General features: G+C 40.5%; 1 protein-coding gene across 2 annotated transcripts in view; it reads right to left on the minus strand.

Annotated features, from left to right (window-relative positions):
• The window catches only part of PTCD2 (pentatricopeptide repeat domain 2), a 46,124-nt gene that overhangs the window by 10,758 nt on the left and 21,555 nt on the right, over nt 1–13,811 (minus strand). The window contains exons 8-10 of one of the 2 annotated variants that reach the window (XM_032848758.1): nt 12,899–12,973; nt 5,555–5,668; nt 64–1,083 (exon numbers count right to left, since the gene is read on the minus strand). In XM_032848758.1, the coding sequence (XP_032704649.1) occupies nt 859–1,083; nt 5,555–5,668; nt 12,899–12,973 (414 nt within the window). In that variant the 3' untranslated portion in view covers nt 64–858. Of the gene's footprint in view, nt 1–63; nt 1,084–5,554; nt 5,669–12,898; nt 12,974–13,811 lie in introns of those variants that run through there. The other variant, XM_032848767.1, reaches the window with a different exon arrangement.

Genomic DNA, 13,811 nt, shown 5'->3' on the forward strand with positions numbered 1-13,811 from the left:
CTGTCACGGCACAGTTTCTTTTTACAAACAAAATAAAGTGTCCCAAGAGAAAAGAGAAGATCGTTAACATGACAATTGTAGAACCAAACATTTATGATCCACATAAAAAACAAAACAATACAGACAGCATTATGGGGTTTTTATTGGCACTTGTTTTGAAAAGCACATGACCTGTCCATAACCACAGTGGCAACCATCTAAATTTTAGTTTACCTATCAGTTCTCGGTTAGTTTGTGCTGCAGAGAAAACAAAACAACCTCAAGATGTTTTCTCAAGAACATTTTATTTCTCTCGTTTTTGAGAAAATTTGACACTACTGCACCTTAAGTGAAAATTTCAAGTCCATAAAAGTATCTTATTTTAGGTCACAGATAAAGGATGACAGAAGCCATGAGAAAATCCTGGGTTATTGCCCAGCATGGCATGATAGGTTTTAGACCTCCTGAACTCATCAAGGGTATAATCTGCAAGTAATTACTCCCCTGAAAATTCACTGAAGTTGACCACCTATGGTGAATTCCTTCCCACTGAGGCTTACTGGGTTCTACTCTGATACCAGAGCTGGACTGCAGACCACAGCCATCTTCCTTCACAGATCCTCAGAGGTTTACACAGGGGAAGTGTCCTTCCTGAAGGAACAGAGCTTTCCGCTTGATAGTATTTAGATCTTCACAGCAAAACAACATTAACTTCTTTAGTCAGCATGCCAGTCCTTAACATACTCGGAAATTTAAGAAGACCAAGTGTTTGTTAATATGCCATCCACTGGAGTACAATGCCTGATTTCTTAGGAAGCCATTGACTCACTAAAAGCAGGCCCCTTCCAGCTCAGACCCATGGGAGGTTTGAACCAAGGGTTACTCTGCCCACAGGGACTGATTGAGCGGCTGGAAGGTTCGATGGCCGACTGTCCTCTTGTTTAACAGCTTCATGTGGGATTTCCTGTCCCCAGGGGTGTGGCAGAGCAGAGTATCCAATGTAAAAGTGGTGACCTGGCCATTTATGTGCAGTTTCCCATAGATCTCATCAAATCTTGCTAGAAGGGCAGGCACATCCTTCACTTTTTCCCTCGCTTTGGCCAGCTGGAAAAAGAAAAGCAGATCATTATATGTCTGCAAGATTTCTTCCTTGTTCTTCTTATCCTCCAAGAAGCAGAGATACAAATGCATAAAAATGTACGGTATATACCTATATGATGAAAACCAGGGTACCAGGGCACACAGAAGTATGAACGGATTCCACAAGCTATACACAAAATTCAGAATTAGTACCTGAAAATCATTCCTAATATCTCAGAAAAAGGGTGTTCAAATGGTACATAATATACAATGAAACATAACAGGATAAAGAGTCAAATAGCAGTGGAAACAAAGTTTGCCCAATTTAACAATCAGAGAGGGAGGTGGGGCCAAATTATGTGAAGGTTTATAGCACATGGTATAACTTTTCTGGAATTCATTCTAGAAGCCACCAGAAGGTCCAAATTGGGACATGATCTGACTTAGGTTTAAACGGCTGTGTAGTGACATGGAGGGTGAAGGCTAATTGGGAGGCCAGTATCATATCCAAATAAGAGAGGATGACAGTCTAGACTGAAAAATGTATACATAAGATGGAGAAATAGATATATAACAAGTATATTTGGGAGGTTCAACTGAAAGGATTTATTGTTGAAGATGTCAGGAAAAGGGAAGAATCAAAGATATCTTCCCAATTTGGCTTTAACAACTTGGTGACGGGTGAGGTCATTAATGAAGACAGGGAAGATGGGAGGGCCAGATTTGGAGGGGGAACAAATCAAGAGTACTGTTTTGGACATGGGTGAGATGCCTGTGAAAGGTCTAAATAGGTAAGTCAAGGGACTGTTAGATATATACCAATATAATGCAAGGAGGAGACCAAAAGTATAAAAAGTATAAATATTTAGACCAAAAGTATAGATATAGTCACAAGTGTATAAATGCTATTTAATTCTATAAAAATAGGTGAGGTCAAAATTATAATGCAGAGCTACTTTGCAAACAAAATCAACATTTACTTAGTTCAATCCTTATTAATGATACAACCCATGGTACCTGGGTGGCTCAGTTGGTTAAGCATCCTACTCTTGATTTTGGCTCAGGTCATGATCTCTGGGAAGTGAGATGGAGCCCTGCATCAGGCTCCCTACTCAGGGTGAGTCAGCTCTCTCTCTCTCTCTTTCTCCCTCTCTCCTTCTGTCCCTCCCCCAACTTGTGCACACGCACACACATTCTCTCCCTCTAAAAAATAAATAAATCTAAAAAACAAAAAAACAAAAGACTTCCCTTTAAAAAGAAATGATAGAACCTAACATTTCTTTGTTTCTTTCCTTCCTTCCTTTTTTTTTTTTTTTAATTTATTTATTTGACAGAGAGAGCGAGACAGCAAGAAGGGAAACATAAGCAGGAGGAGTGGGAGAGGGAGAAGCAGGCTTCCCAGTGAGCAGGGAGCCCAATATGAGGGTCAATCTCAGGACCCTGGGATCATGACCTGAGCCAAAGGCAGACGCTTAACGAGTGAGTCACCCAGGCGCCCCCAAGTAAACATTTTCTGATGAAATTTACTTGTATTCCAGGTCCCTAAGAAATCCTCTGGTCATCTTCTAAATGTATCATAACCTTATTTGCTGCTGGCATACCTTTCTTTCAAACAAGGCCTCCCCATTGAACCTTGAGGTAAGAAGTTCTATAGCACTTTATTATGTTCTTAAAAAGAATAGCTTCTTTATTCCCTACCTCATATGGTAGGTAAAATGACTTGAGGTGAAGCATATGGTTTCCCAAAGCAGCCAAGCAAATATACCAAGCTGGAGATAACTTTGCTCTAAATGCATAGACCACATCAGTTCTCTCTCACAAATATCAAATGGTGTCATTAGAACCATTCTATGGTTTAAGCAGAAAAGAGATTGTACTCCATTGTTAGTTTAGTTTCAAAAAAGAAATCAATGAAGCAACAGTTGATGTTTGGAGTGGTTTTAGTCATAGTAATTAAGAATATCAATAACTTTCCAAATTCCTCTGGTGGTATACCAGCACCTGATCTCCACACACGAGACATCTCTAACAACTGCTGGTATCAACACCCCACAGCGCATCTGTACGACACAAGTGTTACAGGGGACCCTCTGCACCTACTGTCTGGCAGGCATACTCTGAGCTGGCCCAAAGGCTGCTGGAGTCAGAGCAGTCCCTTATTTCTCGATAGCAGTTCCCTGCACGGCCCCACAACAGCCAGCGAACACACACGATGACAGGCAGAGCTTTTGAAGTAGATCAGTCTTATAGACTTTGGGGGAAAAAATATCAGATAAAAACCCATATTTTTCAATATGGAGTTTGGATGCTTAAGTCATGTAATTGGGACAACATATGGCTGGACCAGGTCTAAGTAGAGTGACTCACATCAGTGCTATTGAGAAAACTGAAGTTGTGTCAGTAATGGATGTACACAATTGTGCACTTTAAAACCTGTTTATTTTTTTTTTTTAAAGATTTTATTTATTTATTTGACTAAGAGATCACAAGTAGGCAGAGAGGCAGGCAGAGAGAGAGGGGGAAGCAGGCTCCCCACTGAGCAGAGCCCGATGTGGGGCTCGATCCCAGGACCCTGGGATAGTGACCTGAGCTGAAGGCAGAGGCTTTCACCCACTGAGCCACCCAGGTGCCCCTAAAACCTGTTTATATTTCCAGTTCCCCTTCCTTTTAAAAACATACTCCAAAAGGGCTTGGGTGGACCACCACCTACAGAAAGCTAAGAATTATAATAGAAAGGAGCTTTAAATTAACTGAACCCTGTCAGTTTCCTGACAAGCAACCTTTGCCAGCAGGAAGAAGCGTTTGGGTGGAAGTGTGGAAATGAAAAGAGTCTGGGAGGGCAACAGTGTGGCAGAGGGGGAGAAAGGAGCCAGCTGCGCTCTACCACCAATCCTGCTATCTCAGACTCGAGCAGGGACCTGTACTATCAAAATCCAAGGGAGGGAGGAAGAAGCTAGCAACAGGCCCCTTCCTAAGTCAAAATGACAACACCAAGACCATTACTAACAAACTGATCGCTGCCAGTAATTTATGATTTCTTTACAGTTTTTTCCCTTTAGCTATAGATTTACAAATTACTAAATTTCAAATGACTTACAGTAACTCTTCTTTGTGTCCCCCCTTTTTAAAAAGATTTTATTTATCAGAGAGGAGAGTGAACGAACGCACAAGCAGGGGGAGCAGCAGGCAGAGGAAGAGGGAGAAGTGGACTCCTTGCTCAGGAGCCCCAATGTGGGGCTTGATCCCAGGACCCTGGGATCATGACCTGAGCTGAAGGCAGACGCTTAACCCACTGAGCCACCCAGGCATCCCGTCCTCTTTGTGTGCTTAAGCCATCAGTGTGAGACATGGGTTCATTCAATTTTTGGAAATTGCTTACCATTTTTATTTAATTTTGTTTTACAGTTTTGCAGAAACATTTATACAGTTCCATTAGCTTCCCTATTTAGTACCTAAAACCACAGTTCTAATTATACAAACCTTAATAGGGTTTTATATCAGCAGGTCTAGTACCTCTTCCTGCTCTTCTTTCACAGGGTTTTCCCAGTTATTCTTGTTAGTTTGTTCTTTCTAGTAAACCTTAACTAGAGAAAAAAAACCTAATGGCACTTTTATTAGGATGTTACATAATCACTTGGGAAGAACTGATTTGATGGGGTTGAGTCTTCCTATCTCAACACACAGCATGTCTTGTCATTTGTTTAAATAGGGAAGACTTTTTTGTTAATGACTTTTTTATTTGAGAGATGGCGAGTGAGAGAGCACAAACAGTGGGAGGGGCAGAGGCCAAAGGAGAAGCAGGCTCCCTGAGGAGTGAGGAGCCCAACGATCTGAGCCAAAGGCAGACATTTAACCGACTGAGCAGCCCAGGCCCCCAAGACCTTTTTTATTAGGATGAGAAATACTGTAGCTGATTGTTTGCTGATAAGAAAGATCCACAGGGAAGGGGATATTAATGATGCTCAAAAGAGAGTAAGACATCTTTCGAACTGATGCCCTGCAGTGGGTCAGAGGGATGGGCTCCAGGGCTCAATGGGGGAGCCTGCTCTAGAGAGGTGTGGATGGTCACCATGGGCTCAGCACGATGGGAAGAGGTTGTCCCTGCAGCAGCATTCTCTGTGGATTGCTTCCATTTCCTCCATGAAACAGGAAGCAGGGGTAGGGGAGTGGGGAGAAGGCACCGGAGGCTTGAGGAGAAAGGAAAGCAAAAAGGGGAGCAGGATCCAGTAAAACAGTGTGTGTGGGGGGGGGGGGGGGGGAGCAGGATGGTGAGAAAAAAGTAAAAGGACAAAGTTTTCCTAGAATTTCAGAGGGTATTTTCTGTTGCAAGAAAAAGATTGTTGCACCCAAACTCAGAAGTCTTATAATAGGAAGAGAGGTGTTGCCATATTTGACACTCTTTAAGGTGGCAGCCTGGAGAATGAAGACAGCAAGTGCACATTTTAATGAGAGCCCTTTCACCTTTAAATGATTTCTGCAGCAATCCCATACTCACCACTTCTTCTGAGAACTCTTGTCTTCTCACAAATTTTGATAAACTTCCTTCTGCTGCATCCTTTAGTATCTCTATGAGGGTTTTCAACATATTTGCCTGGATATGAATCAAAATCTGAATACAAAAAACAAACAAAACCAAGACTGGGCCAGGGCTCAACAATGAGGTAAGTACTCTGCTATACCAGCCTACATTTACAGGCATCTACCTGCTTTCATGCTATTTCCTAATTCATTCTCTTGCGTAAGTTGAAAAATACCTCAAATATATGTCTACCAGCCAAAACTTATTTTCCAATAGCTAATCAAAACATTTCAACTTCAAAGCTTGCTTAAAGGTAGAAATGCAGAAAATAGGGATTGTGGAGTCTGGTACATTTGGGCTGGAATCCTGGCATGAATGGTCATATATTTAATCTCTTACAACTTCTGTATTTGTAAAATGAGGAAAATAGGTTTACATCTTACATTTGAGTTACTGTGAACGTCAAATAAAATGCCAGCACACAGGAGGTACTCAAACATTACTAACAGTTTCTTCCTCCCTAGTCCTTCTAGATTCAGAGGAGAAGACAATCACACAATCTTGTAAGACTGACTCTGGGGCAAAAGAAACCTTTACCTTTGTTTATTTATTTACATTAGGAAGTTGTAGGCAAATCAGTTGCTGGAGGTATAAAGTGGAAGCTGGTTCAAGGCTTAATGAGGTAGTCCTATTTACACTGCAGCCATTAAGAAACTTTCAAAACTGGGTACTGTACTTGGCTTTTAAAATGATACCACTAACTACCTTCCATCAGATAGACACAATTAAGAAAAGAAAAATTTCCCAGGCGCCTGGGTGGCCCAGATGGTTAAGCGTCTGCCTTCGGCTCAGGTCATGATCCTGGAGTCTCAGGATAGAGTCCCACATCAGGCTCCCTGCTCAAGAGGGGGTCTGTTTCTCCTTCTGACCCTCACCCACCTCATGCTTTCTCTAATGTTCTCTCTCTCTCTAAAATAAGTGAATAAAATCTTAAAAAAAAAAAAAACCAAACCATATTTCCCCTTTTCTTTACCAACGTTCTCTAGTACAATTTGAAAAATACAGAAAGGGTTAAAGAAAACAAGAATAAGCCAGAATTCCCCAACTAACGTTATCTGCTGTTTAATATATTTGGACATGAAATTATAATTTCATGTTTAATATATTTGGACATGAAATTATAATTTTCCTCTGATCTGATGCTGCTTCCTGTCAATTGTTATACAATTATTATTTTCTCATTAGCAAATTATAGAATACCTCATTTTTAATAATGAATGCATAGCAATCCATCATATACATACAATGATTCATTAAGCAATACCACTCTTCAATATATTGATAAATGTGTATATATTAAAAAAAAAATCTTGTTAACTTCTAAGACTTGATTTTCCCAGAAGTGAAATTACAAAGTCAAAGGATGTAACCATTTTAAAGGCTCTTGATCCTTTGGAAAAGTAGTGTTTTGGAAGAGCTATTCCTTTTTTTTATAGCAAACCAGCTAAGTTCTTTCTATAGTCCATTTTATAACAATTTAAGTTTGATTATCTTTGGTCCCAAGGAACAGAATGAAAAGATTCCAAGTAGACTAAATCCAAAGAACCCAATGTAAGCCCAGTGTTCTAAAGCAAAGGCAAAATCATGAACACACCTTTCATTAGGAGGCAACACTCCACAGATTTCTCACATTCAAGCAGAAGCTTTTGTTCCAGACTATTTTTCCAATACTGCCTTTGTTCCAGGCTATTTTTTCAAGGATATGCATATGACCAACACCTTGGAAAGACATACGCGGTGCCACATGCAGACAAAAGGGCAGGCATGCTTACTGCCCATTTTGAGAGATCTGAGTTCTCCAAATTCAAGACCCCTCTCTTAAACTATAACCTCCTGTACGTATAAAAAGAATACAGACCTCATGTCACCCTATGGGAATTGGATTTAAGAAACTAATGCAAAATGCAAATGTTGTAGCTACTACCACTGCTCTAATTAATAAACTGCACTTTACCTCTCCGTGACTTGTGAACTCTACTGTATCACAAACTATGGAAGATTAACTCATTAGCTTAAAAGTAGGGTAAAATCTCTTACTAATAGTACTTCAAAGTCTTGTTAATAAAAACCAGCTGACTGGGTTGGCAGCTATCCTATTGAGGGCAAGGAGAAGCTGACCTTGTTACATCTTATGTCTCTAGTGCCTGGCACCTAGTAGACCCTCAACAATAATGAATGAGAAGAGCTGAGGTCCCCCGGCAATTTACACAGACAAGTCTCCTAGAGCTCCATGCTAGAAACTATTAACGATGTGCTCCTGGAAGATTTCAACATCTCTTCCTAAGTTTTCCCAACTTCTCTCCCTGCCTCCAGCAACTATCTCTGACTCAGAAGGGATTTCAAGAGTCAAGTTCAATTCCTCGAAATATACTGATGAAGGGCAATAGAGATGAGGCAGTTACTGATAAAAAACCAAGAAACAATGTAAAGCTAGGAGAGCTTGTCTCAACTGAAACCTTAGGTTATGGTTAAGGTAAACTAGATCAAGGTACAGCACACTGCTTTAATCTTACAAATTCCAAACAAAAGGCTAGGAAAATTAGCAAGGAATAGGGGGGAATTTAGTTAGGAAAAACTATTCAAACAACTATGGAAGGACACTTCCTGCCCCTCTGATTTTCTGAAACCCTAAGAAATGTTCACAAATCATTGGATGTCTTTGACCAAAAAAGGGAAGAGAGGCCCTGACCATGCAGTAATTTGCATTTCATCTTTTCCTTTTCAAGTTTGCTATATTTGAAGTAGAATACCATAGTGGAGTAGGGATTGCTAGTTTTCTAAATAGTATCCATCCCTCCTCCTTTTTTTGATTAACAGAACTCCCTAACCTCAGCTAATGCTGCCATGTACCAAACTCAAAGACTGTATTTCTCAGGTTTCTTTGCTACTAGGTATGGTCACAGGATTATGTTCTTGCCAATAACATGTAAGTACAAGTGGCTGGGTGAGACATCCATTGTCTCCACGGATGACATGGAGACATGAATGGAAAGAGACATCCATCCATTCATGGAGACATCCATTCTTCCTACTTCTTGCTGGAATAGGTGTAATGGATGGAAATCATATGCTCAGGACGATGCTGTGAAAATACAGAAAGAGGCTGGGTTCCTGATGTTACCCTAAAATGTCACACCAGACCCAAACTGACCATCTCTGGTTCTCTACATGGAAGAAAAACAAAGCTGTTCATTTGTATAGACTCTTATTTTTCTCAAGTCTACACTGCTCTCAACTAAAATGCAATTCTTAACTTCCAGGCGAGATGCTGCCACAAAGGGATTTATGAGAAATGAGTTCTGTCTCCTTGCCTACCCCATGCAGCCTAGGAGACTTCCTAGCATGTGCTCTCACTTTAGGGTGACCTTAGTGACTGGAGAAAGGGGCATTAAAACATTTATCTGTGTTGACAAATAATGATAAAAGCAGCAAAACTAACCAACTGCCTATTCCTCTGCAAGGTAATTCAATTCCAAAACGGGTGTCCATTTGGAGACATGCCTTATTTCTAGAGACATGATTAGAATTCAAATAGCACCAGTGGAAAGCTACCCCATGTTGTCTTGGCTACTTTCAAACATATTTAGAAGTGAAAATTAATCCTTTGATATTGATCAACACTGCTAAAGAGGGGACTATAGTTCTTTTGAGATTGATGGGTTTAAATTCAGACAGCAGAGCCAAAATGCATGTGCCTCAATGAGATCATCTGCTAAATCAATTCAGTGTGTAGCAAGTATTAGCTGGGAAAATGGAAAATCAGGCCCTCTGGGTTGTATTGGCAGCAGAAGCAATTTTGATGAAAAGAAAATTAAGTTGAGGGGGGAAAAATGAGGTGAGTTCAAATTCCAAATGGCAGCAGGAAAAAATTTTAGTATAAGACATTAATTTTTAAAGTAGATCAGAAAAAAAACTTCATTTATTTCTGTTACTACTGACAGACTTTCTACTCAGCCTATTTGTCAGGTTTCTGTTTCTTAATAATTAACAAAGTGCCCTTAAGGATTCCAAGTAGATGACTCAGCCTTAGAGAAGTGAGGGCCCATTAAATCAGTTTTTTAAAACCTGCTCTAATAACAGAGATCTGAATCTGAAAGATTATTAAGCCTTAGAATGGCAGCCACCTCTTTTTCAATATCCCTAAGGAAGCCAAAACAGATTTACACTGAAATATGACCAACTTAGACTGGACATTTGGAAAAAGTTCCTGAGTGAGCATTTTTAAACAATAAAGTGGTCTTTAATTAAGTTTCGGAACAACATATACTTCTGTGACCCAATTCATGGAGGGGATGATTCATATTCAAGATCAGTTCAAGGTTCCTTACATAGCGCTTGCCCAAAATATGCTCATTCCACCAAGTTTAACTGGCTACATTTCCTTTCTAGCTCTCAGAGAACAGGAGCTACTCCTGCTGCTTGGGCTCATTAGCATATTCCTACCATGCTCTGGATTTCTCCTCCTATACGAACAGATAGCTTCATTCTCAGCAGCCTATGTTTTATTTCCAACAAAGCACTCTCTCATATGAAAAAAAAATTATTACTAGATTCTCATAACCACTGTGACAGATAGCCAAGGATTGCAAGAGTTGAAGCATCTAAACTGAGGGACAAGGAGTGCGTGTAGTACCGGCAAGTTGGCTTTTTGACATCCACTCCTATATCCTTTTCATCATTCAGGAGGTGCAGCTAATGCCAGTCCTGGATTAGAAAAAGACACACCCTTGTCTCTGTAGGTCTCGAGTGGTGGGGAAACCCTTGACTTTGTAGTCAAACATTTTTGTGTTAAAACTCTGACTCTGCTACATAATTAGCTTCAAGAACTTAGGTGATTAATTACTCTTTGAATCTCCATTTTCCACATGTATGATATGGCCAAATATTGTTTTTACAGTATCATATAAAACAAACCAATGAATACTAAGTAGCTAAATTAAATTAAAACTGCTGATCTGAACCTTGGAGTTCAATTTCTCACCACCAACCCTTTTTGATCCCTCCAAGCTCACTTCAACTCTAAGAAAAGCTACCAGTGACCCATACAACACTCCTCTCACCATACTCCCGTGTACGTCTTTCCCGCAGGATGCTATGAACCACCTAAAATGCTAACAATTCTACTTCTGTCCCAATCATGAAATGAGTTCATTTGCAGGCCTCTCTCTCTCTCTCTGAAGCAATGATACACTTGGATACCCAGAGCTGTCCAAATCCAGTAGGAAGCAGAGAAGAAGGTACAACACATATGGCACCTGCTGGGAGGCCAGGCTTTCTAACGTGTTTGGCTTACTGATATAGTTGGCTTGAATGACGTGAACTTCTGGACTTTGGACCTTTACCACTTTGACTTCCCAAATCTGCTCATGCCTGTGAGCTTTTCAGGCTGACCCATCTGTTCTGACCTGCAGTTTCTCCAGAGACATGCAGTCTTGGGATAGGGGCTGTCTCTGCAGCAGGCTCTGACAGGGAGGGCTGTCAGCTCTCTTAGATTTCTATACACTGGTGCTATTTCTTCCCTGTCTTTTTCTGATGATTCCTCTGCCTCACCACTGATGTCTTACTAACTCACTTTGGGGTCCTCTTACTTTTTTTTGTGGCACTTGTCAGTTCCTATCAGACCCACTGCTAGTTTTATATAGATGAGCTCTTAACTGACAGCTCTGACATTCATCCCTCCCTTGAGGCTCATGTACTTTAAAAACTGCAAGATCTCTTTTTGGATACTTTTCTAGTATTTAGTCTCTTCCCTTTCAGAACCATCCTTTTTTCAGGGTCTCCACTATCACTGTGTCCATCTTTCTGGTTGCCTAGGCTCATCCTTCGCACACATGAAAGGAATTTGAAAAGTCAACGTGAGATCAAATATAAAGTAGTCTTATCTCAGACATCTCGGCAACCTTATTGTCCAAAGTTTACTATAAAGGCTCAACTAGTCTTCCTCTTGAAAGTCATCTAGGCACTGTTCTGGGGGTGACATCTGAGGATAATCACTGTAGAAGAAATGAAAACCAAGGAACCTTGGAGTTATGCTGAATTCCTATTCACTAGGTTATAGGATTTGTTACATACAAATATTCTTCTTTATGTAACACACTTCATTTCAAACAAATAAAACTGGTATCACCAAGCATTCACTGAACACTGATTATATGCCAGGTACTATGTTAACTACTTTAAATGCATTATTCTTTCAATTTTCTTAAGGAAAAGACAGTAATGTATTCATTATTACTGCTATTTCAGATAAAAGGAAATTGGGGATCATAGAGTTTAAGTAAGTTGCTTAAGGATGAGCTCAAGGCTAGTAAGAAGTGGTTATGATTAAAAGTTCACAATCTTTTAAATGGAACCTTCAGCAAAACTCATCTCCCAACACAGAATGCCCTTTCACCCTCATCCCTCCAATCCCATGGCCCCGTCCTCCCTCAGACTGCTCAGCAATTCCTCCCTGAGATATGCTCAGTCTGTCCCACTGGTCAGCCCTTCACTCCCCATGCTGCAACACTGCACTGGCTGTGAGCCCTTACCCTAGTTTACACTAGGACAGTTTATACTAGAACACATTTCTGTTCTTCTGACAATGTTTTCCTCACCTTGACCCCTTAACGTTTTGAGACTAAGTTCTTGAAAGTTAGGGGCTTTTTTCCAATGCCCCATAACAGAAGTATACTCAGCATAAACAGGGCCTCAGTAGGGGGTGGCTGAGTGAGGCCAGTGGTCATTGATGTCTCTAATGACCAAAGAGGCTCCCAGTCTTTTTCACTGCTCCAGGAAGGTGTGGATAACTCACTGCTTACTGGGGCAGATGGGCTGTGGCAGGCTGGCAACATTGAATGAAAATAGCTACCATATACCAAGTGTTTACCATGCCAAGCACTATTTTAATGCACCATAGTATACTAAATCCCTATGTTTGGTAAAATGAATCGGATGCAATTAGCACAAAGACTTTTCTCAAGTCTTAGTCAAGAGAAAATGGAGTCCTTCCTCTCTGTATCTACAGCCTTCTGTAGTCATGTGTTATACTTGCAGCATTTAGCTACATCTTATATCTGAGCATATCTACATTTTCCACTGATTCATAAATGCCTGTATTAACTCCTATTACAGGGCCTATACTGTGACACAGAACTCAATAAATCACTCAACTGAATCAAGGTCTTAGGAGATCAAAATTCAACATATATATATAAAAAAATCTAGATATCATTTTACCACCTTCCAAGCTTTACTTTAAACAATTAAGAAGTCACTTACATTTAAATTAGTGCACAGTATGTTTTCTTGCTTCATGATTTGGGAAAAAATGGATATCGCTTTTGCCACCTGGTTCTAGAAGAAAGAAAAACAAGTTATACTCCAAGTCATATGAACATTCCACTGCTATCATAAAGATTGTTTATTTTTTTAAGACTTTATTTATTTATGGGCGCCTGGGTGGCTCAGTGGGTTAAGCCTCTGCCTTCGGCTCAGGTCATGATCTCAGGGTCCTGGGATCGAGTCCCGCATCGGGCTCTCTGCTCAAGCAGGGAGCCTGCTTCCCTCTCTCTCTCTGCCTGCCTCTCTGTCTACTTGTGATCTCTGTCTGTCAAATAAATAAATAAAATCTTTAAAAAAAAAAAAAAGACTATTTATTTATTTGACAAAGAGAAAGAGCACGCACAAGCGGGGTAGCGGCAGGCAGAGGGAGAAGTAGGCCCCCCCATTGAGCAGGGAGCCCAATGCAGGACTTGATCCTAGGATCCCAGGATCATGACCTGAGCTAAAGGCAGACATTTAACCAACTGAGCCACCCAGGTGTCCCACATAAAGATTGTTTAAAGATAGCAGGATATTCCACAGGGCGCCTGGGTGGCTCAACTATTAAGCGTCTGCCTTTGGTTCAGGTAATGATTCCAACGTCCTTGGATTGAGCCCCAAGTTGGGCTCCCTGCTTAGCCGGGAGTCTGCTTTTCCCTTTCCCTCTGCCCCTCTCCTGCTTGTGCATGTGGTCTCTATCAAATAAATAAAAATTTTAAAAATTAAAAAAAAAAATGATAGTAGGATATTCCTGTTCATGGTGCCCCAGGGGTTTTCAAGTCCACAAAGAAAAGGTTTTTCTGGTAATTGAAAATGAACTTTCTTATATCAAATATTTCTTACAGTTGCATCTTACTGAATTTTTTTTTAA

Source organism: Lontra canadensis, unplaced genomic scaffold (genome assembly GCF_010015895.1).
Source record: "Lontra canadensis isolate GAN:19392208 unplaced genomic scaffold, GSC_riverotter_1.0 scaffold4, whole genome shotgun sequence".
In the NCBI taxonomy this organism is placed as follows: Eukaryota; Metazoa; Chordata; class Mammalia; order Carnivora; family Mustelidae; genus Lontra; species Lontra canadensis.